Source organism: Sporobolomyces salmoneus (genome assembly GCF_050403485.1).
Source record: "Sporobolomyces salmoneus JCM6883 DNA, S_salmoneus_JCM6883_v1_ctg3, whole genome shotgun sequence".
In the NCBI taxonomy this organism is placed as follows: Eukaryota; Fungi; Basidiomycota; class Microbotryomycetes; order Sporidiobolales; family Sporidiobolaceae; genus Sporobolomyces; species Sporobolomyces salmoneus.
Window position 1 is genome coordinate 472,704 of NW_027481160.1, and position 27,850 is coordinate 500,553.

A 27,850-nucleotide genomic window follows, 5' to 3' on the forward strand; every position below is an offset into this window, starting at 1 on the left:
TGAGAGAGAGCGAGAACCTCGCGCATGACCTCCCGGCAGAGTCTAGCCTGGCGCAAAACCTAGCAAGTGATCAAGAAGTAAGAACAGCGGGATTTATTTCTTGCGAAATGAGGCCAGTGAACGCGAAACGGAATCCTTTCCCTCTCCTCAATATCACCTGGCATCACCTCTCGCCTTCCGAGGGTAGAAGAACACGTTGACAACACCTCCGCCATTCACGAAGTCGCTAGAACGCATTGCTCCGTTCACACGCTTCTTCATCAATTACCATCCGAGTCTCTCCTTCCACCGTCCCTGTCGTCACAATAGAGCCTGGACAGAACACAAGCATAAGATAGAAGTACCAGAAGCCTCTACTACCGGTGAGCTCACCCTCTTCCGATGAATTCTTGCTCTCTCCCTTCTCGCCTCTCAACTTGCTAATCCCTCTGCTCGTTACGGCAGCTCGATCGTTGCCGGTGCAGTAGTCAGAACTCTATCTTTACCCGTCTGCGCCCTCGTCACTCGTTTTCTGCCCGGTCCGCCGACAACATGCTCTCTTCTCTTCCGCCCGAACTCCTCCGCAAAATCATTGAGGCGACCGTTCCTCTTTCCTATCACTCGGCAACATACCAGGAGCGTCAAACCACTCTCTGTTCTCTCTCACTCGTGTCTCGACAGTGCCGAGCGATCGCACAACCTCTCCTCAAAATCGTTTGGATCAAGTCGAACGCTCAGCTTAGTCGATTCATTGCGGAGGAGGACAATGTCTGGTGGACTGGGGAGCTCCTGGTTGGAGAAAAGACGTCAGCAGGATTAGTCCAATACCTGATAGACAGAGGGACCGGGTTGCAGAGTCTCACCATCTCACGCGACTCGGAACAGCACTGGATCGAAATCGGGAAGCTGTACCAGTGGCGGAGTGAGTCTGTATGCCGTCACGTCTCACTCTCAAAGCTCACGCTAAACCTTTGTTCATGCCCTCCAGGGCTCGTGAACCTCCAACTTCTCTATGGTGGGTTTCAAGGAAAGATGGACCGCCCGTTCGCGTCCCTTCGTTCTTTGACCATCGACGATTCGACACTGTTTTCTGTTGGCTTGCACTCACTGGACCCGGAGATCTTACCGTCGTTGCGGGCTCTTGGACTTCAAGCTTTCGAGGAGCAAGAAATACAGAAATTGGCGAAAGGAACGAGTTTGGCCCGACTCCTTCCACAGCTCGAGGCTATCGTCGTTCCTCTACAGCTGTACCGTCTGGTATCGGATGGTCTTTTCTCCGGTTACTCGCCCCGAATTCTGGTCATCGCCTACGATTATGGGGGTTTCGAGTTCCCGAGCTGGCACCAGTCCCTTGCATCCGTTCATCATCTCCGTATCCATACGAGTCTATGTTCCACACCCGCCAAGGTAGACATGATCTCGAAACTGATCGCCGCCTGTGAACGGACGCAAACTTCGTCACTCAAGTCGATTTACCTCGATCCCGTATTTCATCCCTGCCAAATCAAATCGCCGGACTTATTGACAAGTGTGGAAGGAATGATGGAGGAGTGTAAACGGAACAGTATTGAGATCGTCTACGACTTGCAACGTCGATGTGAGGAAGATCCCTATATCTCGAAGGAGTTTTGGTCGAGACAACGCAGGCAAAGAGAGAAGGAACGAGAGAAGGAGTAAGAGAGGAGGGTCATGGTCGTAAAGAGCATCGTTTTATCGCAGGAGTCATAGAAGCTTCATTGTTTCACTCGGTTTTTCTGCTTCTTTCTCTTTTGCCCCTTTGATCCGGGTTCACGTTCGTTTGACTTCTATCGTCCCCCACTGTTTACCTTGTCAACACGTTTTACTTCTCACTCTTCCGAAGTAGCTAGGATCGTAGCACGAAGTCGAGGAGAAGTTTCGCGAGGTTGAGCTCACAAGAAAGAATCGCCGTGTTGTTAATCAACCAGCTGCAGTGTGAGACCTTGCGGACGACTCCTTGTCCATAACTCTCGACCGCTTTGCCATCGGAGTCGTAGCAAGAAGCGATCAGTAGCGAACTAACGTCGTGCGAAGCCGAAGCAAGCCAAAACCGCAGAGCACGGATCGGTTCGAACGACATTTTCGCGAGATGGCCTTCTACCCCAGAACGACCACTCGCTGGGTAATTCTATCGAGGTGGCTTTCATAGCTTGAGCGTCCTGTCGTCGTCTTCGTCTTACTTCGGCACGTGTTCTCGACTTGCACCGCCGCATCGACGAACCCTTTCACTCCAACGCTCTTGTTCTCTTCGTTCTACCTCCCACCAACAACAGCCTCTCAGCATGTGTCAAGAAATCCTGATCTCTCTCGTACGTCCCTGCTCCTTTCTCTCCCCTCAACCCAATTCCTCATTTCGAGTCGGTAACTCACCCGTCCCTTCGTGGTTCACAGTGTTCCTCTTTCATGCCCTACAGTAACGCTCTCCCCTCTCCCCCTCCTCTCCTCCTGCACAAAGCCGACTGACTCACGGGCCGGTGGACTTCGAAACAGATAAATCCTCCTGTTCCTGTTGTCCCTCGACGCTCCCTCCCTGGCTCACTTCATGCCTCACCTGTGGCTTCTCAGATGACGATAAACGCTTCCCTGGACGAACGGACAACGAAACGGAAGGAGGAGAGACGAGTGGGAATGGGGAGATTGTTCAACGACAACCAGGGGCGAAGGGAGAGATGGTTACGACGACGAGTGGGAAGACAGAGGCGGAACGAATCGCGTAAGACCGGATCAGTGCGGGAAGGGGAAGGAAGAGGACAATATACCGTTTCGTTTTCGTTTTGTTGCTTTTTTTTACTTTATTCACCATGTTCTGTTTGCATTAACGATACCATACGTACTGGACTCTCCACTGTTGACTTTAGCAGCGAGAGCATCCGACGAGTGCTGAACTCTCCGGTACCAAGCTCTCAACACGAGGAGAAACGATGTAAAAAAAGGTAAAACTTCATTTGAATTCAAGTTCATTCGTTCATCTCGTCCACCTGTTCGCCCATCCCTTTCCCTACGCGATCCACCGACTCTATTCGTCTACTCTATACGATACTCTCCAATTCCTTGGCATACAACAAAGTAGCGCTCACGACCTTGTTTCGATCCAATTCCGCTCCAATCTCTTCTTCCTCCTCTCCGCTTGTACCCGCGGGAGTTCCGCCGGTCGCCATTGATTGAGGAACGCCGTTTGTGGGTTTCGGGAGGTGGGAAGGGTGGAGAGGGGAGGAAGGGAAATGGAGCAGATTGTCGGTGGGGGAGAGATACCAATTGCGCTAAACGCAAACGTAAGGCAAGAGTCAGAACAGGAGAACACGACAGAGCAGTAAGAGAGAGGAAAAGAACTAACGGATTTCGCAAACTCTTTAACCTGTTCTTCGTTCTCGAAAAACAATAAAGTCTTCGCATCGACCAACGGCAGAGTCTCGTATGCCTTCTCGTCACATGCTGCGATCTCTGATCGAACGGTCGAGAGGAGGGTAGAGGTGAAATAAGAGAATTCGGCGAGGGGAAGCGAAGATTGAGATTGAGAGGAATTTCCTCCTCCTCCTCGACAGAGGGACCACACTTTCGAATAGGAACCTTCCATGAGGGAACGTTCGAGCTACAGTAAACAGAAAAGAGCGAGTCAGTGAGGGTTCCGACGAGGGGAAGGAGAGAGAGAGGAGGGAGGAAGTATTCACTTGTAAAACCCATTCAACCGGTTTACTCTCGATAACTGATTTCTCCAACGTTTCCAACACTGTATGAAACTCTGCGATTCGGTTCTGACTCAATAACCTGAGAAGGTTCAACGCCGTGATTGAATCTCGTTGAGAAGAGGGGGAAGAGGAGAGTTTCGAAGTGAGGGAAGAGTCTTGGTAGTAGGATTGGAGGAGCGAGAGGTAGCGTTCGAAAGCGGGGACGTCGGACGTGCGGAGAGAGTGGATCGCTCCGATTTCGAGAATGTCTCCTGTGAAGGGAGAGAACGAGGAATCATCAGTGTTCATTCAATTTCGAGTTTGAAAGTGAGGAGAGAAGTTTCGACTTACTCGCTGTAGATAGAGCGGTAGAATCTAGTTCCTCTGAGTTTGTAGGGAAGAGTAGACCTAGTGTAGCTAGTTGTACTTTGAGTTGAGAGAGAAGGGAAGAAATATGGGCGTCATCCCTGTTCGTTCTCGACCACTCCTGTTGTAGTTGATGGTACAGTTCGGTCGCTTGTTGATCTCCCATGATACTATTCGTCGTCGAGAGGTGTAGTTGAGCGAGTTCTTGAGAGGGAGTAGTCGTATTCGGTCGTTTCGAGGAGCTGGTGGACGAGGACGTGGGAGAGGAAGGTCTCGGTCTCTTGATCTGTGTAGGATTGGGAGGAGCCAGCTTGGGCAGAGACAAACGGAAATCGAGCAAAGTGAGGAGAAGAGAGGGAGAGAGAAAGCCGCGTAAGAGATGACACCAATGAATCTCCTCCTCCTTCACCTCATACGACCGCACTTATAACGACTCTCTACAAGATGATGCAAGATGGTTCATTGGATTCGGCTGGAGTGATTCCTTCACTCAGTCACATTAAAGCGGGAGAAATGAATTTGGGTGTACGCAATCATCTCCCATCTCTCCTCCTTCTCTCCCTCACCTCACTAACTGTGTTACCATGCCATAGACCTCTATCATGGCAGTCGCATTCGAAGGAGGAGTAGTAATCGGAGCCGACTCTCGCACGACGATGGGAAGTTACATCGCGAATCGAGTTACCGACAAGTTGACCTACCTCCACGACCGCATCTATTGTTGTCGATCCGGTTCCGCTGCCGATACTCAAGCCGTCGCCGATGTGACCCACGCCCAATTGCAACAGTACCACATGGTACATCAACAACCTCCTTCCGTTCACGTCGCAGCGACGATGCTCGAAGGACTGTGTTACTCGAACAAGGATAGGTTGTCGGCGGGGATCATCGTAGCAGGGTGGGATCCGGTTAGTGGAGGAACAGTGTACAATATTCCACTCGGAGGGGGATTGTTCAAAGGTCCTTGGGCGATCGGAGGTTCCGGTTCGACGTACATTTATGGGTACTGCGATGCGACATTCAGGGAAGGTTGGAACAAGGAGGAAACGGTAGAGTTTGTTAGGAATTGTAAGCTCATCCCTCCTTTTCTTTCCAGGGAATTTTCGTTTCTCTCGAGCTCTGAACTGACACATGTTCTCGATTTCCGCGATTACAGCTCTGGCACTAGCAATGTCTCGAGATGGAAGTTCAGGAGGTACGATCCGATTGGCGATCATTACAGAAGAAGGGGTCGAACGAATCTTTGTACCGGGAGACAAACTACCTCGTGAGTCTACCCACTCTCATCCCGCGACTCCTTCAATTCTGTTCAAGATTAACGCCTGATTGTGATACAGAATTCTGGGAAAAGTCGTAAGATAGAACAGAAGGGAAAACAAAGAAATTTGCTGTGCATCGTTTTCTTCTTCTCGCTTCTGTCGTGTAACAATCTCTCTTTCGCAATCCTCATACGCCCTTGCGTACTCGTATTCTTAGACTGAGGCCACATTGTAGCTCTCTATGAGTGACATGGATCTGCATCGCTCTTCACAAACCACCTCTCGACGAAAAGCTCTTCCCGTCGATCGAGTCTTTCACAGTTTAATGATTACAACACATCTCCCCTATCCTTCTCCTCACGCATTATATCTCTTCCTCTCCCCCTCGTCATAACACACTCTCCTCTAGGGACCAACAAACAATTCATACAATTCGTTATCGACATCCCTCCTAAACGCACTCGACAAACTCGGATCCGTCAAAATCCTTGTCCTCTGTACTGCCTTTTGTGCTTGTTGTCGAAGTTCGTCTTGACTTGGGACGATTTGCGAGGAGGAGGGTTTCGAGGGAGAAGAGGGGTTGGGACGATTAGTCGAGGAGGAGTGGGTGGTGGAAGTTGTGGAGAGAGTCGGGGAGGCCTGAAAGAGTACAGTAAGGAATGGTGCGTTGTCAGACAGGCCTTATGAGAGAGCAAGAGAGCAGGAGAGACTAACTAGTTGTTGAGTAGTTGAACGATCCTCATCTTTCCCGCTAGGAGTTACTGATCGTTCCGTCGATGTTTGCTCCGATCCACCTATGTCGATGTGTTATTGAACCACGTTGAGTTCGGACGCGTGAAGCAGAGGAAGAAGTGACTGACCTCTTGATCTTAGTTGATGAGGTGTGTAGGGAGACGGAGCAGACGAGCGTTCACGTTGACGAGGAGGTAAGGGGGTTCCTAGAAGAGATGCGTTCGACATGCTGAAGGTCGAGAGAGGTTGTGGGAAAGGGAGAGGAAGAAGAATTCGAATCGCTCAACTTCGGATTCTTCGCAAAGGGCCAATTTCGTACTAACCTCTGCAGAGGTGAGTCGGCGATAGACTTGCATAAGAACGAAAAAGAGACCCAAGACACGCTACGAAAGAAACTACGATACAAAAAAGTGCAAATGAGAGCGAGTGAGAAAATAAGTTGCGAGAGAGCTCAATGGGTAGTATCAGTAGTGCGAACAATGGTTTTGCGGTGTGCGGAATGATTACGATTGGGAACGAAGGACGAGGGGTACAGGGAATAAGGGAGAGAGAGTGTGGGTTCAGCCACTCGTTGCAGCGGCGGAAGGAGTTGAAGGTAATCGATCTGAAGTCATGACACTAGAGAAACATCCGTGCGAGGTCAGCAGCTGCAGCACTAGGAAAAGAAGAAGGAAGAGAAGACATACTGATAGAGTGAAGTATGAGTGAAAGACCAGCCAGCGGGAATGAGCAAGAATGGATGATGTTTCGCTTCCGACGCTTTCGGTCTACGATCAGGTTCACTACACGCACGAACGGACGTCAGTGTTAGAGTCCGCTAGTGTCTCGGGCCAGGAGAGAGTGATCGAGACTTACATTTGTAAACAGTTGCTGACGAATTGTTCCGCGAACGCAGATCTTTCGACATCGTCCGGCAGAGGAGGTCTCATTCTCTCAGCGCCGAGCTACGCAGCGAACTATACGTGAGCAACTGAAACCCTCAGGAGAAGAGAGGTGAAGAACTCACCTTGAACATGGCTCCAACGAACCCTTCTCCCTCCCAAGGTCTCGATCCAGCGAGCATTTCGATGCAAATACAACCTAGACTCCAAATATCGGCTTTCGCAGAATAACCTCGTTTGTCGTTATGAATCACTGTTCGATCGAGGGGGTGTCAGACTTCTGGCGCGAATTGACCCTGAGCGAAAGAGAGAGAAGTTGCTTGCTTACCTTCGGGAGCCATCCAGAAGATCGAGCCTTGCATAGACATATTCTCATTGTTTTGATAGATATCACCTATCCTCGATTGAATGTCGAATCAGCTCCAGCTTCGAAACGACCAGTTTGGCGAGAAACTTACCACTCTTTTTCGAAGTACCGAAATCTGAGATTTTACACATCCCATCTTGATCAATCAGGATGTTGTCCGCTTTCATATCGCGATGCAAGATTCCCAGCGAATGAAGGTATTCGAGTCCGTCGAGGATTTGAAGCGTGAAGAATTTGATGACATTCTCCTCGAACTGGGTCAAACGCCGGTAAGCCATTGATTCCTATTCTCGATTCAGATAGTAGAGAGGTGACTCACTTTGCCGTGAGTACGGATGATACGACCGACCGAACCACCAGGTACGTATTCGAGGAAAATCGACAAGAATTCGTGTGTTTGTTCCATACCTTGTTCGTCGATAGATTGAATCAGCTACTCGTATATCGAGTGAATAGATCCAGAACATGACTCACCGAGATACAGCACGATGTTTGGATGATCGAGATCTTTGAGCAATTCGATTTCGGCTTTCAAACTCGAAATCATCCCTTTCGTACGTTGATCTTCCTTGTCCGAATACGTCCTTGGCATCTCAACTTGTTTCACCGCGATCGTTTCTCCGGTCGTGACGCTGAGAGCGATGTAAACGTGACCGTAAGTCCCTCGACCGATCAAATCTCCCTTGATCCATTTGTACGAGACTGACGAGAACCAAGGTCAGTCGAACGTCTCAACCTCGCTAGTAAGCCGTACTCACAATTGTCCGGATCATCGTCTGAAGTCTCTTTGATCGCATTGATGTTCTTCATTTGAGCCGAAGTAACTTCCTCGATCCTCGCTCCGAACAGCTTCGTACTCCTACGTCTCAGCAAGTTCGAACCCAATCCACTGACTGCCCTCGCAACGTTGTTCCCAGCTTTCTGCAACATCCGTTTTCGATCTTGAGCGACGACTCGAATCGATTTGCGATATCCGAGTGGGCCTCCGACTGTTCCAGCTGAACCAGTCCTTGTCGTTCTCGATGGTGGTGCTTCTCGAACCGGGGAAGAACCCGTCGAAGGGGTACTCGGAGTCGGAGTAGGTAGATCGAAAACGGGTTTGTCGAGATCGTGTTCAGGGAAGAAAACGTCGAGGTTCTCGAGGACGGTTTCGACTGGAGGACGGATCGCCCAATCTTTCTCGTCCTTTTCTCGAGCGGCGAAAGAGTTGCGTCGACCGATCGAAGGTGAAGAGGAGAATCGAACGAGTTCGTCGAGGCGTGGATTTTGAGGTTTCCGTGACGATCGGCTTCCGGAAGGGGGAGAGGGTTCACTCGCGCGAGCGTGTTGCTGTTGTTGCGACTGTTGCTGAGAAGGAGGAGGTTGTTTGCTCGATACTGGACCTCCTCCGGGAGAACTTCCATCGATCGTGACTCGTAGGTTCGGTCGTTTGTGATGAGGAGAAGTCGGAGATGAAGGGTACATGCCGTCGAGTCTGAGTGATTGACCTTGAGGAGTCGAAGGTGCCGCCCCTGCAGGTCCGAATCCAGGGAAGAAAGTCGCGTCATCTTCAAGTTCGTCTCCAAATTCGTCGAGGAGTTTCGGAGTCGACGTTGTGGTAGGAGGAGCTGAAGGAGCAGCGACGCCGAGTCCGACGTTGCTCGTTCCACTCGTATCGAACGGTCTCAGAGTTCCACTCGCCATCAGAGTGCTTTCCTCGTTCGCGTCGCTCAGATTCGAAGCTCCGAATCGACTCAGAATCGTTTGCTGCCAATCTTGAGCGTTCGGTACCGAGTCGTTCCGGTCGTGATTCGAACGAGTGCTCGATGATCCTCCTCCCTGTACCGACGATGTTCCTCCGCTCGGAGCGGAACCGGAGGATGAAGAGCTGTATTGCTGCTTCATCGGGGAAGAAGCGGGACCTCCATAGGGAGACGAGGCGGGGAGTGGTACCGTCGTTGACGACTTGGAGAGGGGAGAATGAGTCGAAGGTGAGAACGGCGAAGGGTGGACTCCTGACGAGAGCGACGACGAGAGTTGGGGTTGAACTTGACCGACTGGGAACCACGTGCTCGTTTCCTCGTCGATAGGATCTCCGAATTCGTCGAGTTTCGGTCCTTGTTGCGAGCTCGATTTGACCGAAGGAATAGAAACGAAAGATTGCGGATCGCCCGAAGGAGTGAAAGGACCACTCGCGCTCGCGGAACTTCTCGCGGAGGGAGTTGGTTGATATCGATCAGGGGAGTCGAGACCGTCGTACAACCCGTCATCGTCTGCGAAAGGTGGAGCTGAAGAACTTGGAGAATTCGTCGTCGTCGTCGGGGAAGAAGCTGAAGAAGAGTGAGTCGTTCCTCCTCCGGCGAGGAGACTAGGAGGCAATTGCGACTTGAGATCTCGGCTCCTCCTTCGATCGTGTCCAGCCGAAGCAGAACTCGCACTCCCGCTCGATTCTCTTCTCCTATCCTCTCGTGAATTCGACAACTCTTCGTGATCGCTTCTTCTCCTCGATCCTCCTCCCGTCGTTGCGCTCGATGCCGAGCTCCCACCCGTATAAGTTTGCTGTAGTACTTCTCCGGGTTGGAGACCAACTTGCCCGGTGCTGAGATCGTACATGGTTGAAGGTCGAGGTTGATTCCAGACTTGATCGACGAGAGGACGTCTCGGAACGGCGGTTTGGGCTAGCGCGGGAGTCGTCTGAGAGCGAGCTTGCGATTGTTGTTGAGCTTGCACTGGAGAGGAGTAGAACGCTGAAGCGGGAGGAGGCGGAGGCGGCAGACTGAAGGAATGATTCGACGGAGACGAACTCTGGGAAGGACGTTCCGAGTGATTTGTTGCGAGATACTGTGGAGGGATTGGGGGAGGAATCGGAGGTCGAAGATCATCGAAACCGTCCGAGCGTTGAGGTGAAGTCGCGTAGTGACCACGGAGGTTATCGGCGCTCTTGCTCATCATTTTTTGTTGCGCGCTGAGTCGATCTTGTTGTTGTACGTTGTAAGGCAGGTTCTGATTCAGTTTTGAGGAAGTAGATTGCGGGGGAGGTTGAACGTAGGTGATTCCGACCGTCGACGAGCCCGGTTGATACGAGGATTGGAGCGAGAGATTGTGATAGGGAGAGTTAGGAAGAGGGAGATTCTTGTACGGCTGAGAAGTGTATTGAGGGAGATTTGATCGAGGATCGTAGAGAGCTCGGGGATTCGGAGGATTTGGAGAAGAACCGGGGCCGGGAGTTCGAGTCAGCATTTGATGAGTCGACGATGGTTGAGGAGAGGGAGGTAAAGGCATGTTGGAAGGAGTCGGTGCAGCGATCGTTTGATTCCATGCCGGAGACGAAACTTGAATCGAAGGAGCGGTTTGCATACGTTGTCGCATTTGATTGTGAGCTGTCATCTCGGCGTGATCCGGAAGTGCGAAGGTCGACAGCGGAGGTTGAGGTTGAGGAGGTAGGCGACGAGTCGGTCCAGAGGGTCCAATAACGACCTGATTCGATCCTTGATGCAGCGGAGGGGAGAAGTATCCGTCTCTTGAGGTTCCCGTCATGGTTCCCGGTCGATTATTGTTGGAGGTGGTGTATTCTCGAGGAGACGACCCTGTCGTGACTGATCCTCCACTACGACTTCTCTCCATCGGCGGACTCGTTGCTGGATAGTTCGTTCCGCCTACTGCCCCGAGCGCTCCTTCGCTCGCGGAGACCCCTCGACTCGAATGACCCCAACTTGCCGACTGTTGAGTCCACGACGGTCGATCACTCCTCAACCTCTCGGTTCCCCCTCCTCCAGGCGATACTCTCTGTCCCGTCGCTTGACCGAATTCGTCAATCTCGATATCCGACCTCGAACTGATACTACTACTGCTCTGTTTCTGCCTTTCCCGTCGGTTCGAGACTTGTCGCATCCGTTCCGCCGACATTCCAACCCCGAAATCGTCTTCACTATCTTCTCCGTAATCGCCGCTCTCTCTTCCAGATTCTGATCTTCGACCTCCTCCTCGTCGTCTCGCGATGTTCTTGACGAAGACCGTGACTTGACTCGAATTCGATCGAACCGAATTCCACAATTCTTCATCTCCGACTCTTCGACCCTCTCCTCCTCCGATTCGGGTCAGGTAGAATTCGTGTCGAGGCATATCTTCGTCAGAGATGTGTAATCGAGACATGATTAATTCTTTGATCGCTTCTACCGAGTTCAAGCCAGAGAGAGGAACGACCGAAAGCGATTCGTGATCTGCGGTCGCCGTGATGAAAGTACCGGGAGGGAGAGGTTCGTGAGCATTCGAGGAAGCTGAATGTCTCAACGGAGATCGGGAGCTCGTAGGGGAAGGAGAGGCGCCGTGAACGGGAGAAGCGGAAGGGGAAAGAGGAGGTGCGGAAGGTTGCGGAGTTGCCGAAGACGAAGGGTACTGACGCGACAGCGAGGAAACCGGGGAAGTGTTAGACTGTGATGGATGCTGAGAGTACTGAGAGGGATGATTTGACGGGTTTGGGGAATGAGGTCGATTCAGCTCGTTCGAAGGAGAAACAATCTGCTCGAAAACGAGTCGCGGTCAGTTCATCGCAACCTGGGGAGTGGGAGGTCAGAGCAGTTCTCCACTGACTCACTGATCCACTCGAGCCTTCTCTCCTATCTCGGTAAGTCCCTGTCCCTCGTTGGCTCTTTTCGAACGCAGCGTGAAAATTCGGGTTTGTTCCTGAAAACGACGCCGCGTTCATTCCGTCGTTCCCGTTTCCGCCTCCGCTTGCACTCCGTCCTCCTGTCGTAGGATATCCCGCGTTATTCGAAGGCGAACCCCAGCGGAGGGACCTCTGAACATCGTCGATCGCTTCAGGAGATTGAACGTTTCCCGACGTGTATCGTCCGTTCGAGTAACCCGACGACGCCGAAGTCGGAGGAGGGGATCTCGAAGATGTCGCAGAAGACGGTGGTGAATAAGGAGAGTGAACAGATGATAAAGAACCGGGAGTAGGTAAAGGTCGAACAGAATAATTCATGGATGAAGCGGATGAGGAGGAACCCTGAGGGTAGGGTAGTCGATTCGTAGGGTAGTAGTTGCCTTGCTGGGACATCTTTCCAACTCCCTGTGAGTCCTACAGAACGAGAGAGGGCGTGAGATCGGGATGAGTCGATGGAAAGGAGGGGGAGGTGAAGGGCCCTTTTTTGACTCGAGCGGAAGAGCAGACTCACTTGTAAGACTCTAGACTCGCTACTCGTCTACTACCTCAACGGGCTAGTCGTGATTGACCCGAGAGCCCGATTTTGATGATGCGTTTGATTCACTGACCTCGTCTACTTCGGGCGGCCGTTGCTCCGGTTGCTGCTCCCCTCGTACAGACGCTGGATGATGCTTGGAGCGTTCGGGTCGAAGAGTGGAAGTAGTGGAAGAGCAAGAGGGGAATCTTCGGCATCTCAATCAACTTTTCGTCCTTAACGTCTCACAGCCTTCGCGACATCCCCTCTGAGCGGTCGTACGGGATGTCGAATCTAGTCCCTCGAGTCTATCAAGACGAGGCGGCGCGTGAAGCCCTCAAGGCAAACAAGTCAGCTCGAACCTCTCTCTCTCTGCCTCGTCCGCGACTACGCTACAAGCTGCTAGATACTGACATTCGTCTACGATGAATAGAATCATTCGAGCGGATACGGGAACGGGGAAAACGTTGATCGCGATCCTTCTCCTCAAGCAAATCACTTCACTTTCTGGCAAATTCGCAGTCTTCATCTCTCCCAATGTAACTCTGGTCTATCGTAAGTCTAGCATATCCTTAACCGTTTCATACAGTCGGGAGTGCTGACAGGCGGGACGTCGAGTAGAACAAACTGAGGCGATTCGAGAAGCGACAAATCTACGAGTCCAAAGTTTCGTCGGTTCAGACGGCGTTGATTACTGGAAGCGCGAAGAATGGGTCAAACAGATCGAGAATTGCGATGTCGGAGTCATGACCCCTCAAGTGTTCCTCAATCTGTGTGACAACGCATACTGGACTTTCGACAAAGTGAGTCGGATTCTTTCTTCTTTCGAACCTCGTGTATCACTAACATCCCTCCGATCGTGATCCCTCTAGATCAGTCTCATCATCTTCGACGAATGCCACAACTGCTCCAAGAATCACCCCTGTGCCGTCGTCATGCGAAATCACTACCATCCTCTCAAAGCGCGAGATCCTTCCCTCCTCCCACGAATCCTCGGACTCACGGCCTCACCGATCTACAACGTCAAACGACCGGAAAAGACGATCTCTGAGCTCGAATCGGTCCTCGACGGGAGAATCCTGGAGGTCACTTCGGCCGCTTCGGTTTCGCGCAAAGCTCAAGAACAACTCATCGAACATGCTCCGCTCGGTCCGGAACCTCAACTCGCTCCGTCCGATCAAGCTCTTCTGATATCTCTCGCGGAAACGGGAAAGCTTGACTACCGAGCAGCGACGAGAGCTCCAGCTTGTCAATCAGTAAGCAAGTTTGCTGAGTCTTCTGTGAGCGCACACTGATCGATCCTGCTCTTTGATAGCTTTTCGGTCAATTCGGACTCGATCTGTACCTTTCGCTCATCGCAGAAGAGTGTGGCGCGTCTCCGGAAACGGTGGAAGAGCTCAAAGCGCGAACAGCAACTCTCGACGTCTCGACTCTCTCTTCGAAGCTCGCGATCCTCATTCGCTGTCTCGAAGGTTTCCGCAATCAACCTCATTTCCATGCGATCGTCTTCGTACAACAACGACATCACGCGAAGATTCTCAGTCACATTCTCAGTCTGGTCCCTAGTCTCCGCGATTGGATCAGACCTGGGTTCCTCACTGGTCATGGAGGCGGAAGAGGAAAGAATGAAGAGGGTGATGTGTCGAAAGAAGTCGGGATGGAGATCAAGGAACAGCAAGAGACGGTCAAGAAGTTCCGAGATGAAGAGGTAAGCCCTATCTCCTCGCAAGCAAGAGGGATACTGATCGCTTGAACATATCAGTTGAATCTTCTCGTCGCAACGAGGGTAGCCGAGGAAGGTCTCGACTTTCAAGCTTGCAATGTCGTCGTCAGATTCGACTCGCTCGAAACGATTACAGGGTACGTTTGAGACGACCTCACCGGAAGTTTCCAAGAACTGATTGAGTCGTCTCTACCAGCTACATTCAAAGTCGAGGTCGAGCTAGGGCCGCCGACGCACTCTTCGTCGTGATCGCTGAACAAGGTTCGGAGGAGGCAGCGAGGTACAAGAAATACGTTACGCAAGAGGTGGAGCTCAAGTCGCTCTATTCCGACAGACCGGAGGAGCAGTTGGAGGAGCTCGAGCTCGACAACTTGCCTACTTACTCGACCTCGACCGGTGCGCTTCTCACGTTCCGAAATGCGATCCCGCTCCTCGCGACGTTCTGTTCCCGCCTCAATCGAACCGATCAATTCACTCCGACTCAGAAACCAATCTATCGACACCTCGAAAGTGCCGAACGCTTCACCTACGAACTCACCTTGCCGAAGATCGCTGCTCTCGAAGAAACAACTTTCGTCTCGGACGTTTTCCCTACGAAGAAGGCTGCTCGACAATCAACCGCATTCAACTGTTGCGTTCGATTACACAAAGCTGGAGTCATCGACGACTACCTTCTTCCGGTCAGGGATTCGCTCTCGACAGGTGCGAAAGATGCTTTGGGTCGCGAGGTGGATCAATCTTCGATGGCGAAACAAGTTCCCGTCTCGACCTTGAACCCCTTCGGTAACATTTGGACGGCAGAACGAGCGTTCGTACACGTTCTCGAGATGCAAGACGATCAAACGACTCTTCGACTCGGGTTACTCTGCGCAACTCGTCAAGCCTCGCTCGACGAAGGTGCGATCTACGGTACTGAAGGCAACCTCGTGCGAGTCAAACTCCTGCGCGTTGATGAGATGAGATGGAAAACGACGGAGGAGCGAGACGAACAATTGCGCCGACTCGAAGAGTTCAATCGACTCTGCACACGAATTCAGCTCAATCGCAATTTGGGAGACGAAGACAAATTCTACGCTCTCTGGTTCCCACTCTCCGACTCCAACGACTTCGACCTATCTCTCGTCGATCAAGCCTTCTCGACTATCGACGCTTCGACTCTCGCTCCCGAATCGCTGATTGTCGTCCCAACCCGTCGTCCTCATTCTCGACTCGGTCAACTCTCGAAGATTCGCGACGACGTCAATACCGCTTCGATCACCGCCGACATCTTGACAGATCCACCGAAGTCGAAACGATCAGTTATTGCGAGATAGTACGGACTTGTTCTCCCTCACTTTGCGCGATTGCGCTTCAGACGCTGACTTTTCTCGTGCATTCTCAGCCCTCTCTACCCTCAGTACCTCAAAGTGTTGTACGATCACGACTTTCCCGAGGACTGCCAACCTGAAGCTATCATCGAGTTCGAGCCCCTCAAATTCTCGCCTTACTTCCTCGGACCGAACGCAGAAAAGTTGCGTCCTGTCGGTCATGAGGAACGTCGAGTCTTCCCAATCTCTATGTGCCGACTCTCGAATCTCTCTCTCGATTTCTGGTCCGCATGGACCATGGTTCCAGCTCTGAACCGACTCCTCGGCACTCGAACAATCGCCAACGTCGCAATCGATCGTCTCAAGCTCCCTGCGATCAAGATCGATCAACTCATGCAAGCTCTCACTACGCCCCTCTCATGTACGGGAATCGACTACGAGTACCTCGAAACGCTCGGCGACAGTTTCCTCAAGTGCGTTTGATCTGTCTCTCTGGAGTGAACGAAGCTGACTTTTCGGGAGAAACAGACTCGCGACTTCGATTCACGTCTATCTCGAATACCCTGCTTCGGAGGAAGGACGACTCACAATCTTACGAATGAACTCTGTCGATAATCGATTCTTGCGTCAACAATGCGTCAAGACGGGCCTCGACAGTTTCATTCAATCTTTCCCGCTCCGTTGGGTGACATTCGTTCCCGAGAACGTCGACTCACTTGAAGTTTCCCCTGACGGTACGACGTTCTCACGTCAACTCGGTCGAAAGGTGCTCTCGGACGTTGTCGAAGCGACTCTCGGTGCAGCAGTCTTGAGCGGAGATTTACCGATCGCGCTCGAAACGGGAGACAAGCTCGGTCTTTGTTTCGGTGGTGGCACTCTCTGGGGAGATCGACCTGCGGCGAAGAAACTACTCGACATCGAAGAAGCTACGACCGCCCCTGCACTCCGGTTCCTCGAAGAAGCGTTCGGTTACAAGATCAAAACTCAAGGTCGTCTCCTCGTTCAAGCGCTCACTCATCGATCTTTCCCTGGAGATGGTTACTGCTACGAAAGAGAAGAATACCTCGGAGATGGTAAGTGACACCCTGATCCGCATCGTCTAAACGAGCTTATTTCCTATTTTCTTGCCGGCATAGCGATTTTGGATTGGTGGGCGACGAGTCGCCTCTTCCCGCTCTCAGTTTCTACAACTCCCCGATTCCTCACGTTCCGTCGAGCGATGCTAGTCTCGAACCCAACCCTCGCTCTCCTCGCGATCCGTAAACTTCGAGTCCACAAATCGATCTTGCACAACTCTCCTCTCCTCGAAAAGGCACTTCGTGACTCGGTCGATCACGCGAACGAGATTGATTGGGAGGACGTCCTTGCTGGTGACATGATTTGGGTTTGGTCCCCTCCGAAGGTACGAGAGCCATTTCGTTCTCTTCCCTTCGACTGCGTGCTGACTCGGCTCGATGCGATAGGTTCTCGGCGACGTCTTTGAAGCCCTTCTCGCCGTCATCTTCATCGACTCTGGATTCGATCTCGATGTTGCGTTTGCCGCCCTCGACAAGGTGAACGAAGACATCCTCCCGTTTCTCGGAGGCGAAAACGAGAGACGAGTGAGTCTCAATCTCACGTTTTTACTCACGATGAGCTCTCGGAGCTGACCAATCTCGTTTGAAAACGTACAGGATCCTCACTCTAGGATGCTCATGTGGCGAGACGTTCACGCATGCTCCGACCTCAAGTGAGTTTTCCAATCTTGTTCCGCTAAGTGATGCATTCGCTGACCGCGTTTTTGTTCAGGGTCACTCTCGTTCGAAACGAAGCTACCTCGGCTATCTCAAATCCCTTTTACACCTCGACCGTCACGTTCCACTCGAAACAAATCGCTCATCAAGTGGCCAACTCGAAATCCGTTGCGCGGCAAATGGCGGCGATCGAAGCGTTGGCGAGTCTCGACGGAGAGGTAGCGAAATCGTGCGACTGTAAGGAGAGGAAAGTGGAGGAGAAACGAGAAAGACTCGAGAAGTTGGCCGCTGGCGACAATTCGGTCGAAGGCGTCGAATTGGGTCAAGAGATTGGAGAGGCGGTGGAAAGGGAGGTGATGGAGTCGGATGCGAAGACCGATGAGGATGAGGAGGAGAACGTAGATGGAGATGAGGAGGATGGAGTATTGGGTGAAACAGAACGAGAAGAAGCCAGTGAGTTGAAGTTCGTCTCTGGTCGATTTCCGTTGCCTTGATCGTGATTCTCCCTCACATCCGCAGGACTACCTCTCAGAGTACGCGACTACTAGTTGCCGTGGAGAATACCCTACAGGGGACAACCCCTTTTTCCTACTTTTTATACCTTTGAACCAGCGCAATTATACCTCCTTCTCCTTTCTCCAGATCAATAACGGTCTCGAGAATCCTCCTTCTACCCTTTCTATCCGTTGGTCGAGTTTGAAGCCGGCTCCTGACATCTCTCGTTCGAATGGAGGCCAGATCTCAATCGTCTTGTACGTCCGTCGAAGATCCTTGTTCTTCTTGACTGCTCTCGCGTAATTCTCCCGTTCTTGCGGTTCAATGATGACGACTCCTCCTAAGGGTAAGATCTTGTACAGCGAGTCGAAGAGCCGTAGCATCCCATTGTCGCCGTGATGCAGATGCAGCCATTTCGTAACGGAGAAGAGCAGAACGACGTCGAATTGACGAGGTCCCTCCTTCTCGCTCAACTCCTCCAGCCATCCTTCTTGCATGAAGTCACCCATCATGAACCGGAGTCCCCTTTCCAACCCTTGTTCTTTCGCTATCCGTTTCGCATCCTCGACCAATACTTCGTCAATATCGATTCCCAGCACCTCCTCCGGTTCGAAATCGATCCTGAGGTCGTGTGAGATCTTTCCAGCGTTCGTACCGAGGTCGAGAACTCGTTTACCCTTGAAGAGAGACGGGGAGAGGAGTTGAAGACGCTGGTCGAGAGAGGAAGTGGGGTCGGGTTGATTCGAGGTGGAAGTGGAAGCGGGACGGAAGTTGTAATAGTTCGAGTAGTTGCCGTATTTCTTTTCTCGGTGGTAGATAGCGTCTTTTGCTCGGGAGGAGAGGGGAGGAAGAGGAGAAGTCGAAGAGCTGCCGAAAGACGAGCGGTCAGTTTCTTGTTTGTGTCTATCGAGTAAGAGAGCATTCACATACCTCGCTTGAGCGTCAACGGGCGCGTCCGACATCCTTCCTGAAGCGTGAAGAGGTGAAAGAGATGAAACTCCTTTCGAACGTTTCTCTCCTCTTGCCCTCTACTTTCGACCTGATCTAGTGATACAGACACGACGGAGATCTACACGTAGTATAGCGATCCAGAGTGAGGCGTCTGCTGGTACGTTCCTTCCCGAGTCCCTTTCTTCTTCCCACGATCAATCAACTCTTCCTCCCCTATCCCCTCTGCAGGCTCAGATGCCCTCCTCTCCTCCTTCAAAGCGACCAATACTCAACATATCAGACGACCCATACCGCCACCAACCCTCAGCCTCGAGCTCTTCCTCGTTCTCGCATCGTGCACCTACCTCTCCTCGAATTCGTCAATTCAGTACTAGCAACACCGCTTCGACTTCTTCCTCTTTACCACCTGAACGAAGATCACAGTCTCCTTCCTCTGTCTACTTTCCTCCGGCGTCGAAAAGGATGAATCAGGGTTTACCTTTCGGAGGCGATTCGAGCAATGGAAGGAAATCGGGCTGGATCGCAACGAGGTTGAGAGGGAGTCGCCTACGATGGACAGTGCTCGTAGGATGTATCGTCCTCGTCGTCTTGTGGTCGAGGAGGGGCGACGACAGAGTCGAGGGAGCGGAAACAGAAAAGCTGCTCGAAAAAACCTCTGGAGCGATACCCTCTAGACCCAAACATGCTCAAGACATCGAACTCCCTCCACCGATACCAGAACCTGTTCCTGTTCCTCCGCCCCCGTCACGCCCGAAAGGAGATAAGAACGACAATTCTCCGATCGACATCGCCGTTCGACCCTCTTCAACGATTCCCACTTCTCTCTCCTCTTCCGCAAACGAAAAGTTCCTCGCATATTCCCCTCATTCCGGCTACCACAACCAACGCATCTCCCTCGAAAATGCCCTCACTCTCGCTTACCTCCTCGACCGTACTCTCCTCGTCCCTCCGATCTGGCTAGGTCACGCGATCCCTTACATCTCGTTCGACAAGCTTCAACGTCGATTAGAAATGGCGAGTAAGAGTGGACTGGAAGAGAGGTGTATCCCGTTCGGGGAAGGAGATGCTGAAGAACCGATACCCAGGGAATGTGAGGGATTCTGGGATTGGACTCTCGTCGATTGGGATTTCTTAGTCGACTTCTCGGAAACGGAACGATCCGTACCGGTCAAGAGGAGATGGAACATGTCGAAGGAGTGGATGGAGGAAGAATTAGGGTTGAAGGGAGCAAGAGATACGTTCTCGTTGAGAGACGAGACGATGTATCAGTATCGATTCTATGACTCGATCGACGACGATGAACCTCTCGACAAGTGGACTAAACGGATCAACGTCGAAGAATTCAAGCAGGAGACGGAGGCGTACAAGCTCGTTCACGTTGGAACGATGTTCGGGACGAATCGAATCAGGGCAACGACGGAGGAAGCGTTCAATGCGAGATCCAAGTTCAGAAGGGGAATGATGTTCAGGAACGAGGCAGTCGATGAGGTGACGGAAGCGATCAGGGATCAACTCGGAGGCGAAGGGAAATATTACGGTTTACATCTGCGAGTCGGAGACGGAGTCTTTCAGGAGAAGGCGAAGGAGAATATGAGAGGAGTGTGGGAAACTCTGTGCGTCGACAAGATGAAGCTCGACAAAGGAGTGTGCGACGAGATGAGGGTGCAGAACGAGCAAGCACAAATGATCAAGAGGGAGGAGGAAAACGTCGCGACTTACGCACTTTCGAAACGAGCGAACTCTCGACCTCAACGAGAAGGAGCTTATCACCATGCACCACTTCCTCCACTTCCGACTATCCGTACTCTCGCTGATTCTCCCCTCTCCTCCTCTCTCACTTGTCGTCGACCCCTCCATACTGCTTCACACCTTCTCCCCTTCAACGCACCTCTCTTCATCGCAACTGATTCGAAAGTCCCACGACAAGATCCGAATCTCTCGCTATTCTTCGACTCGTTCCCTTGTACTTTCACCCTCTCCGATTTCTCCTCTCTCGACTCTCTCGATCGGATGAACCGGTTACGGAACGCGGATGACAAGACGCCTCTCGCTCAATTCTTGTATCCTCAACTCGATGCGCAGATCGCGGCCTGGGGAAGAGGCCTCGTTGGAACTCCTCAGAGTACTTATTCGAGGTTCGCGATCGATGTATTGCATCAGATGTATCAGTGAGTTCGAATCATTCCCAACTTTTATCTGTCGTTGCTTACTGGTTCGTGCTCGCAGCAAATGGGATATTATAGAGAGAGGTTGAAACGAAACACCGGCTTTACTGTTGGCTTGACTTGACTTCTCCTGGCGTGGGTCGACGGGAGAGAGGCAGCTGGCGTTGCGAAAAGCAGAAGCTATCTAAGCGACAGCTGGGCTTTCTTCTCGGTGTTCTGCTTTCGGCTCCTATTCTATAGCTAGCTGCACGTATCGTTACAAGGCGACAGGCGTGGAAAAGGTCTGCCATGACTGTATTTTCGCTTGTCTTGAGCGTTTCTTTTAACAGCTATAGATATTGCAACATACGCTCACACGTCATCAACGGGTCGTTGGTGAAGTGGTTATCATGCGAGCCTTCCAAGCTCGCGGGACGGGTTCGATTCCCGTACGACTCATCTTTTTTGTGCTCCTTACTTTTTTTTGCGGTGCTTGATTCTTTCGCGGCTGCTGCCCTTCTGGGTGAGCCTCACGCCTGGTTATAGAGCAAGACTCTCGTTGGACTAGTACCCAGTCTCGCTGAATGACTGAAACGCCGTTGACGCGGGCAGTCTCGCTCTCTCTCAAATCATCCACCAGTCCGAAAGACAGAACAACCGGATACTAAATGACCTGCACTGATAATAAGCCCCCTTTTTGTAATACGAACACGACAGAGTAAGAGAGACGAGACACGATGACAAGCGAGAAAGTTACAGAGACTAAGGAGTGTATCGGAATGAAGGAGCGAGGTCGTATTTCTCGTGAAGTCCTTCAATTTGGACCCCCTTGAGGGGTCGACCTCCATCATGCTTGTCACGGCGGCGGTTCTCGAGTCGGTAGTAAGTCGTCATGGCGAGGGTGATAAGTAAACCGAGAGCTTGGAAGGCGATATTGAGCGAAATTCCCTTGATGTAATGAGGTCCTTCCTTGCTCGGGAACGAGAACGCGGCGAGTACCGACAAGCATTGACCGACCGAGTTGAGGGAACCGAGAACAGCCTGTAGGAGGGATAAATTATCAGTCTCGAAACGACAGTCGAGTTCGCAGAAAATCGAAACTCACGGCTTTTTGCGATTCTGTTGCGACGTTTGCGGCTTGCCAAGAAATGATGAGAGGAATCGCCGAGTATCCGGCAGTAACGACGCAGATGACACCGAAGTATCGAACGCTATTCCGAGAAAGAAAAGTTGCGATGAGCTCGAGCCACAGAGAAAAGACAAGGATGCGCTCACCGAAGATCAGAGTGCGAAGCGTGATGAGGGTTGACGCCGAGGAGGATGCTCCATCCGACGATGCCGATGGCGAACACGGCCCTATGGACCACGCTCGCGTCAGCAAAATTCCCTCGGAGTCGCTGAAGAAGAGAAATTTGGATCTCACATGATGGGGAAACCTCGCGATTGCCTCTTGTCCGACCAGGTCGTGAGCAACAGCATGAATACTAACGCGACGGCGTAGGGAGGAACAGAGTACAACTGCGCTTCGGCATTTGTGTAGCCTAGGCCTTTAATGATAGTGGGAAGAAAACCGGAAACGGAGCCCCTGTTGCAGAGAGCGAGCGGAGGATGGGAAAAGAGTCAGAAGGGAAGAGACGAGAAACGAGAAGAGCTGCTCACAATCCGAGGTTCATCGCAGAGTAGGAGATGGCCACAACCCAGGTCCTCCAATTGATGAGAGTGTATCGAACGTCTTTCCAGACGATGCCAGTGTTCGTTTCGAGCGAGTTTTCCGAATTGAGACGAGTACAAGCGATCGTTCGTTCCTCCTCCGAAAGGAATCGAGATGTGTCGGGACGGGAAGGGAGGAAGAAGAATACGATGATCGCCAAAAGTAAAGAGGGCAATCCTTCGATGAGGAAAAGGATCTTATATTGAGGAATGGAGCTCTGAATGTGTTGAACCCCAAACGCCAACAATCCTGAAAAAGCGCCGCTGAGAGCTCCAGCTGAGACGAAGAGTCCGACCCGCTTTGCGAGTTCCGTCTTCTTGTACCAGAGTGAAAGGTGGAAAGCCATAGCTTGACCTGCGAGCACGAAATGGGCGATTAGCGATGAAATCACGCCCGAAAATTCGAAACTTACCAAACATGGCTTCCCCGACACCGACAAAGAGCCTAGTAACGTAGAGACCGGCAGGATTGTATGCCGCGGCTTGACACGTAGCTCCGACACTCCAGATGAGCGAGCCACAGGCTATAGTGCGACTAGGATTGTACATTTTCGCCAACAACGTGCCTGGAATTGAAAGCGCAATATACGCTAAGAAGAAGCAGGAAAGTGCGATGGAGTACTTCGTGTCGTCGCCGTCGAGAACGCCCTTCTCGAGTCCCTCTGTGAAAGATTTTCGAGTTTCATTTTGTAATTTTGAGTTTGTAGAAGGACCAGGATCGATTCGAAGGCAGCGCAGAGTATGTAGAGGCATAGAGGCACAGAGGTAATCAGCGTCGGTGCAAGCGGAGGAGAAGGAAAGGGAGGAGAAGAAAAGGAAACTCGGAGGGGAAGGATCGGCGACGACGACGACGAAGAGAAAGCACACTCACGCAGCCTGGCCGAACCCATGTTACCTCTGTCGAGATAGGCGGAGAGGTACAGGAGCACCGCCATCGGTAGAATGACAGAGTCTAAGAGTCGCAGAGGTCAGCCGGATCCCAAAGATCGTTAAAATGAAGAAAAAAACTCACCAAGTTTCCTGACAAGCTTCCTTTCAGCCTTCTTGTTGGCTTCGACATGGTCGATACCGACAGTCGACGAGGCGTATCTCGAAGAGCCCTTCTCGGAGTCGCGGGTTGTTGCAGCGGCGAGGGAAGACGAGTCTGCGAAACGAGTTTCACGGTGTTCGATTTCTCCATCCGGCTTTTCGTAGCTGAGGACGTCTTGTTGGAAGCGTGTCGTCATCTTCGGGGGGAAAGGGAATGGACGAGTGAAGCGGGAGAGTGATGATAAGGAAAGGAAAGGGATGTTGAGGTGCCCCGAATTCTTCACCTCAAATCCCCCGCGTTCGTTCTATTCTTCCCCCTGCGAGCCCTGATCAGAAGCGTAAGCGTGAACCTTCAGAGCAGCAGCGGATTCGTGCGATAGATTCGACGGCGGTGGGGGGAACGAACACTATTTTTAGGTCAAAAACTTGCGAAACTAGCGCAAATAGACCGTCCCGAGCTAGACCTCGCGCAACCCGTGCGTGTGGTGAGAGGAATTTCGATCACAGTACCGTACGGCGTAATGTAGAACGCCGTGAAGGGACAGATTAAGTTCAGAGCAGCAGTCGCTCCCAGAGTCGAGGGGAACGTGGACAGCGTCGGAAAGTCGCGCTCGATTTGACATCGACAGATACACTGTTCATACAGAAGTGTTGTGTTTGAATTGGCGACAGGGACAGCTACTGAGCCGAGTATAGATGGTGTTCCGGCGCTTGAACCGATTTCCTGCTTGCGGTCGAAAAAGTCGGGACCATCTCGTTTGAGCCTCTTCATTGTTGACAACGACCCATAATCGTAATCGATTCCGACGTTCGCTGAGACACTGTGTAGCGGTATTCGCGAAAGCGCCTGGCGACAGAGCTTGAGAGGGTGGTGAGAGAGGGTGAAGTGAAGTTGAGACAGCGGCGAAGTTCGGAGGGCTCGAAGGGCGTAGAGCGGGCGGGATGGTACAGCTTCCTAGCTGTTACATCATCGACTGGTCTGAGTTAGAGCATGAGAGATGGAGTTGATCGAGAAGACTCACCTATGTTTGATCAAACATCAGAGCAAAGTTTCGGGAGCTTTCAGCGATGGGGTTCGGTGTTCTTCAGCATACTGCTCTTCTGTTGAACTCGAAGTGAGCTGGCTCGAGTCGAATGAGAGGAGGAGTTGAAGGAGAATGATGACGATTCGAATTCTTGATCTCTTTCTCTTCACTCCATCCGACCATGACCTCAGAAGAGAAGCCTACCGATCCCACTGCAGATACAACAACTCCAGCAGCCGATACTGTAGCAGAAGGGTCGACTCCAGCAGCGTGGACCAAGCAATACGATACGATCTCCTCGAAGCTTCCCGACGCCGTTTCCAAGCGCCTTCCGACTTCATCCCAGGCGCAATCGTCTCTCGATACTCTCACAAAGAACGTCACACAAACGTACGGCACAGCAGTGAACAGTACGAAGCAGTTTGGACAGACTCAAAAAGCGAATTACGCTCGCCTTTCCGCTCAAACTTTCACCAAGAACGCCTGGAGTATTACGAATGAGACCCAGATCCCGATCAATGTCGCCCTTGGTCAAGTCGGTCCTTTGATGTACGAGGTCATACTCCCCGGAGAAACATTCGCTCGACGAGTTCCCAACGTTTGGTATTGGGCGGAAATTCGACCTCGAACTTCTCCGGCTTCCGAGTACAACGCCTGGGACAGGACGTGGCCGATCTTGTGCGTGACGGGGCCGACAGTCGCACTCGCATCCCTTCTCGCAATTCCGTTCGTCGCAGTTGCCGTTGGGGGATCTGCCCTTGGTGAGTCTCCCCACGCTTCTCAACTTCGCGTGACTTACGCTATCTCCGTGTACAGCTTCTCTGAGTTCTTTCGGTTCGGCCATAATTGGTGGAACAACAGCAGCAGTATCGGGAACGGCAGAAGCGATCACTGGATCGATCGGCGCAACGGCAAGTTTCGCCGCGAAAGCCAACAGAATCCCCGGTTCTGGAAAAGTTCGAGGAAAACTAGTCGATGCCGCCAAGAAAGCCGTTGGAGCGAAGGCGTCTGATCGAAACTTGCAGGAGAGTATCGTTCGATACGTTACCTCGTCGGCCGAAGGAGCTGGAAAAGGTGGAGTCGCGAAAGGGAAGGAGAAACTGGCGGAACTCAAGAACCGCGAGGAGGAGACGAGCGAAGAACAGTTCGAGGTAGAGAAGGAAACGAAGAGACGAAAGAAGGAGTTGGACGAGATTGACGTTACGGGACACGAGCTGGAGAAAGTTTTGAGGTGCGAAACTGGAGACGCAAAGCTCGACAAGGTGCGTTCTTCGTCGGAATCTGTCACCACTCGACATTGAGCTGACTGTTCTCGACTCCGAACGGACAGGCTCTCGAGAAAGCTTTCAAGAAACTCGGGTTCAAGTCGACCACTTTCAAGACGAAGAACAATCCAGTCTTGCGAATCATTGGAGGGTAAGAGACCAATCACAGTACTCATCGTGTATATCCACTGATCGATTCACATCACTCAGACCTGAACTCGAAACTCGGGAGAGTGACAAGCGGGAGATCCTCGTCTTCTACCCCTTCGCCCTCCTTCCCGTTCCGAACCTTACGGTCGAGCCAATCTCGCTGAGTGAAGCGCCCGCGACGACCGAGGAGAAGGAGATGATCCGAGACGGTCGAGTCGTCGAAAGCTTCGAAGAGGCCGAACGAGCAGCGAGGGAGTTGAAGGAGCAAACAAAGTTGACGAGGAGTGACTCTCGAGACGAAACGGAGATCACTTTCAAACAGGAAGAGAAACGCCGAGCTGAACTTGATAAGGTCGTGGAGAAAGCTATTGAGGAGGGAGACTCAGGAGAGACTACCGAAGCAGAGAAGGAGAAGGAGGCATCGACTCCGGGAGCGGAAAAGAAGAAATGGTGGGGCTGGTTCTGATTGTTCGATTGTTGTCTACTGTTCTACTACATCATTGCCGTGTTCTCACTACATATCAGCTTGTCGAAATATCATACACGAATTCACGACAACTGATCGATGATCTCCGCTTCCTACTTCTCACCTTCACCTATTCTTCAGCGCCAGCCCAAGTCCTTGAGACCATCTGTGCTCCAAGAACACCCTCGCACCAGCGGATCTCTAGCCATCGCCGTCAAAGAGACTTTTTTGATCTACATCTCAAACTCGCCTTTCTCCCTTCCACTACCCGTCTACAGCAAACATGAGCGCCCCATACGAACCCTATTCAGATGCTAGCGGTAGTGACAGCGACGATGCGCCCGAGGAAGTCACGCTCTCGTCGGCAAAGAAAGGTTTGAAGGAAGAACAGAAGAAAGCCCTCGAGGAGCAACGCAGGTACGTCCAAACCACATGAGAGTGCTTCAGATAGCTGAGATACTGAATACTGCCCGTGAACGGTGATAGGCGCGCGCAGGAGAAACGAGAAAAGGCTAAATCGAAGAAAGCGAAACAGGCAGCAAAGGGCAAGGGTAAAGCGAAGCAAGTCGAGCAGGACGAAGATGAAGAGGAAGAAGAGGAAGAGCCGGCGTTCGCAGAAGCAGAAGAATACGAGGAGGAGGACGTTGAGGGAGAAGTTGAAGCAGTTCCTCCTCCTCAAATCGGAAAGAAGACGACCTACCTAGACGACGACCTATTCGCTGAGGCGGCAGAAGTATATGAACAAGCCGAGAAAGACGCCGAAGGAGGAGGCGAGGAGGATCTACTCGAACAAGCGAGGGAGCAGAGGCGGATGATGAAGCAAGCTGAGAGAGACGCGATGGTCAAAGAAGGTGGGAAACGTCGAGTCGGGTGAGTACCATTCCTTTCACGTTTCCTGCAGCTTGCAGTCGATCTGATGCGAGATTCTTCGGAAACTCTCCTTTCTTTCGATTAGTGACATTACTTTGCAGCATGTTGCATCCTCGATCGGCCCTGCACTCACTTCTTCAGCTCACCCTTCGCAAACTTCGGCTACGAAGTTCTTGAATCAACGACTCTACTCGAAAAAGCGTCAAGTCGCAGTTCTCGCTTCATCCGCTCCTCAACCGAATCAAGAACGTAACCCGAAGAAGCAGAAGAAGGGCGGACTGAGTCTCGAGACTAGGATGTTGCTCGGACTGGACGAACCGGAGGACTTGGAGAAAGAGAAGCAAAAGGAGAAGAGAAAGAAGAAGAGCTTGTTGTTGCAAGCCGAAGGTCAAAGGAAATCAGGTATGTCTCGACGTCGCCTCCTTCAGGCTCAGTTACTGAATAGCTCGCTCGTATACAGCTGCATCTCGACCGATTTCGGCTGTACGCAGGGGTGCGAAACCTGCTGCGAATTTCGCAAGGTCGTCATTCCAAGGTTGATCCATCGCTTCACCTG

General features: G+C 51.9%; 10 protein-coding genes across 10 annotated transcripts; 5 read left to right on the forward strand and 5 right to left on the reverse strand.

Moving 5' to 3' along the window:
* Positions 1–3,026: 3,026 nt before the first annotated feature.
* Positions 3,027–4,194, reverse strand: RPN12 (proteasome regulatory particle lid subunit RPN12; the record flags this gene model as incomplete). Its single annotated transcript, XM_076628963.1, has 4 exons — positions 3,027–3,257; positions 3,332–3,586; positions 3,666–3,934; positions 4,014–4,194. The coding sequence occupies 4 exons, from the start codon at positions 4,192–4,194 to the stop codon at positions 3,027–3,029; spliced, it is 936 nt and encodes a 311-aa protein (XP_076491146.1).
* A 278-nt stretch (positions 4,195–4,472) lies between these two features.
* Positions 4,473–5,354, forward strand: PRE3 (proteasome core particle subunit beta 1; the record flags this gene model as incomplete). Its single annotated transcript, XM_076628964.1, has 3 exons — positions 4,473–4,553; positions 4,622–5,096; positions 5,185–5,354. The coding sequence occupies 3 exons, from the start codon at positions 4,473–4,475 to the stop codon at positions 5,352–5,354; spliced, it is 726 nt and encodes a 241-aa protein (XP_076491147.1).
* Positions 5,355–5,692: 338 nt separating this feature from the next.
* On the reverse strand, positions 5,693–6,247 carry JCM6883_002282 (uncharacterized protein; the record flags this gene model as incomplete). The annotated part of the gene is made up of 3 exons (XM_076628965.1): positions 5,693–5,926; positions 6,002–6,081; positions 6,148–6,247. The coding sequence occupies 3 exons, from the start codon at positions 6,245–6,247 to the stop codon at positions 5,693–5,695; spliced, it is 414 nt and encodes a 137-aa protein (XP_076491148.1).
* Positions 6,248–6,579: 332 nt separating this feature from the next.
* On the reverse strand, positions 6,580–12,305 carry JCM6883_002283 (uncharacterized protein; the record flags this gene model as incomplete). The annotated part of the gene is made up of 10 exons (XM_076628966.1): positions 6,580–6,637; positions 6,706–6,801; positions 6,875–6,963; positions 7,026–7,153; positions 7,229–7,294; positions 7,359–7,521; positions 7,587–7,675; positions 7,742–7,969; positions 8,026–11,764; positions 11,841–12,305. The coding sequence occupies 10 exons, from the start codon at positions 12,303–12,305 to the stop codon at positions 6,580–6,582; spliced, it is 5,121 nt and encodes a 1,706-aa protein (XP_076491149.1).
* Positions 12,306–12,711: 406 nt separating this feature from the next.
* Positions 12,712–17,737, forward strand: JCM6883_002284 (uncharacterized protein; the record flags this gene model as incomplete). Its single annotated transcript, XM_076628967.1, has 14 exons — positions 12,712–12,776; positions 12,860–12,981; positions 13,048–13,229; positions 13,299–13,682; positions 13,742–14,134; positions 14,189–14,286; positions 14,346–15,461; positions 15,531–15,929; positions 15,985–16,529; positions 16,593–16,858; positions 16,920–17,057; positions 17,130–17,185; positions 17,245–17,642; positions 17,709–17,737. The coding sequence occupies 14 exons, from the start codon at positions 12,712–12,714 to the stop codon at positions 17,735–17,737; spliced, it is 4,191 nt and encodes a 1,396-aa protein (XP_076491150.1).
* A 69-nt stretch (positions 17,738–17,806) lies between these two features.
* JCM6883_002285 (class I SAM-dependent methyltransferase) lies at positions 17,807–18,646 on the reverse strand (the record flags this gene model as incomplete). The annotated part of the gene is made up of 1 exon (XM_076628968.1): positions 17,807–18,646. The coding sequence occupies one exon, from the start codon at positions 18,644–18,646 to the stop codon at positions 17,807–17,809; it is 840 nt and encodes a 279-aa protein (XP_076491151.1).
* Positions 18,647–18,869: 223 nt separating this feature from the next.
* JCM6883_002286 (uncharacterized protein) lies at positions 18,870–20,889 on the forward strand (the record flags this gene model as incomplete). Its single annotated transcript, XM_076628969.1, has 2 exons — positions 18,870–20,803; positions 20,862–20,889. The coding sequence occupies 2 exons, from the start codon at positions 18,870–18,872 to the stop codon at positions 20,887–20,889; spliced, it is 1,962 nt and encodes a 653-aa protein (XP_076491152.1).
* Positions 20,890–21,541: 652 nt separating this feature from the next.
* JCM6883_002287 (uncharacterized protein) lies at positions 21,542–23,715 on the reverse strand (the record flags this gene model as incomplete). The annotated part of the gene is made up of 8 exons (XM_076628970.1): positions 21,542–21,820; positions 21,885–21,990; positions 22,055–22,135; positions 22,203–22,364; positions 22,439–22,844; positions 22,903–23,151; positions 23,361–23,441; positions 23,502–23,715. 8 exons carry the CDS (start codon positions 23,713–23,715, stop codon positions 21,542–21,544), a joined length of 1,578 nt encoding a protein of 525 aa, XP_076491153.1.
* Positions 23,716–24,724: 1,009 nt separating this feature from the next.
* JCM6883_002288 (uncharacterized protein) lies at positions 24,725–26,424 on the forward strand (the record flags this gene model as incomplete). The annotated part of the gene is made up of 4 exons (XM_076628971.1): positions 24,725–25,304; positions 25,360–25,805; positions 25,874–25,959; positions 26,019–26,424. The coding sequence occupies 4 exons, from the start codon at positions 24,725–24,727 to the stop codon at positions 26,422–26,424; spliced, it is 1,518 nt and encodes a 505-aa protein (XP_076491154.1).
* Positions 26,425–26,707: 283 nt separating this feature from the next.
* Positions 26,708–27,834, forward strand: JCM6883_002289 (uncharacterized protein; the record flags this gene model as incomplete). The annotated part of the gene is made up of 4 exons (XM_076628972.1): positions 26,708–26,841; positions 26,911–27,294; positions 27,380–27,696; positions 27,755–27,834. The coding sequence occupies 4 exons, from the start codon at positions 26,708–26,710 to the stop codon at positions 27,832–27,834; spliced, it is 915 nt and encodes a 304-aa protein (XP_076491155.1).
* Between the last annotated feature and the right edge of the window lie 16 nt (positions 27,835–27,850).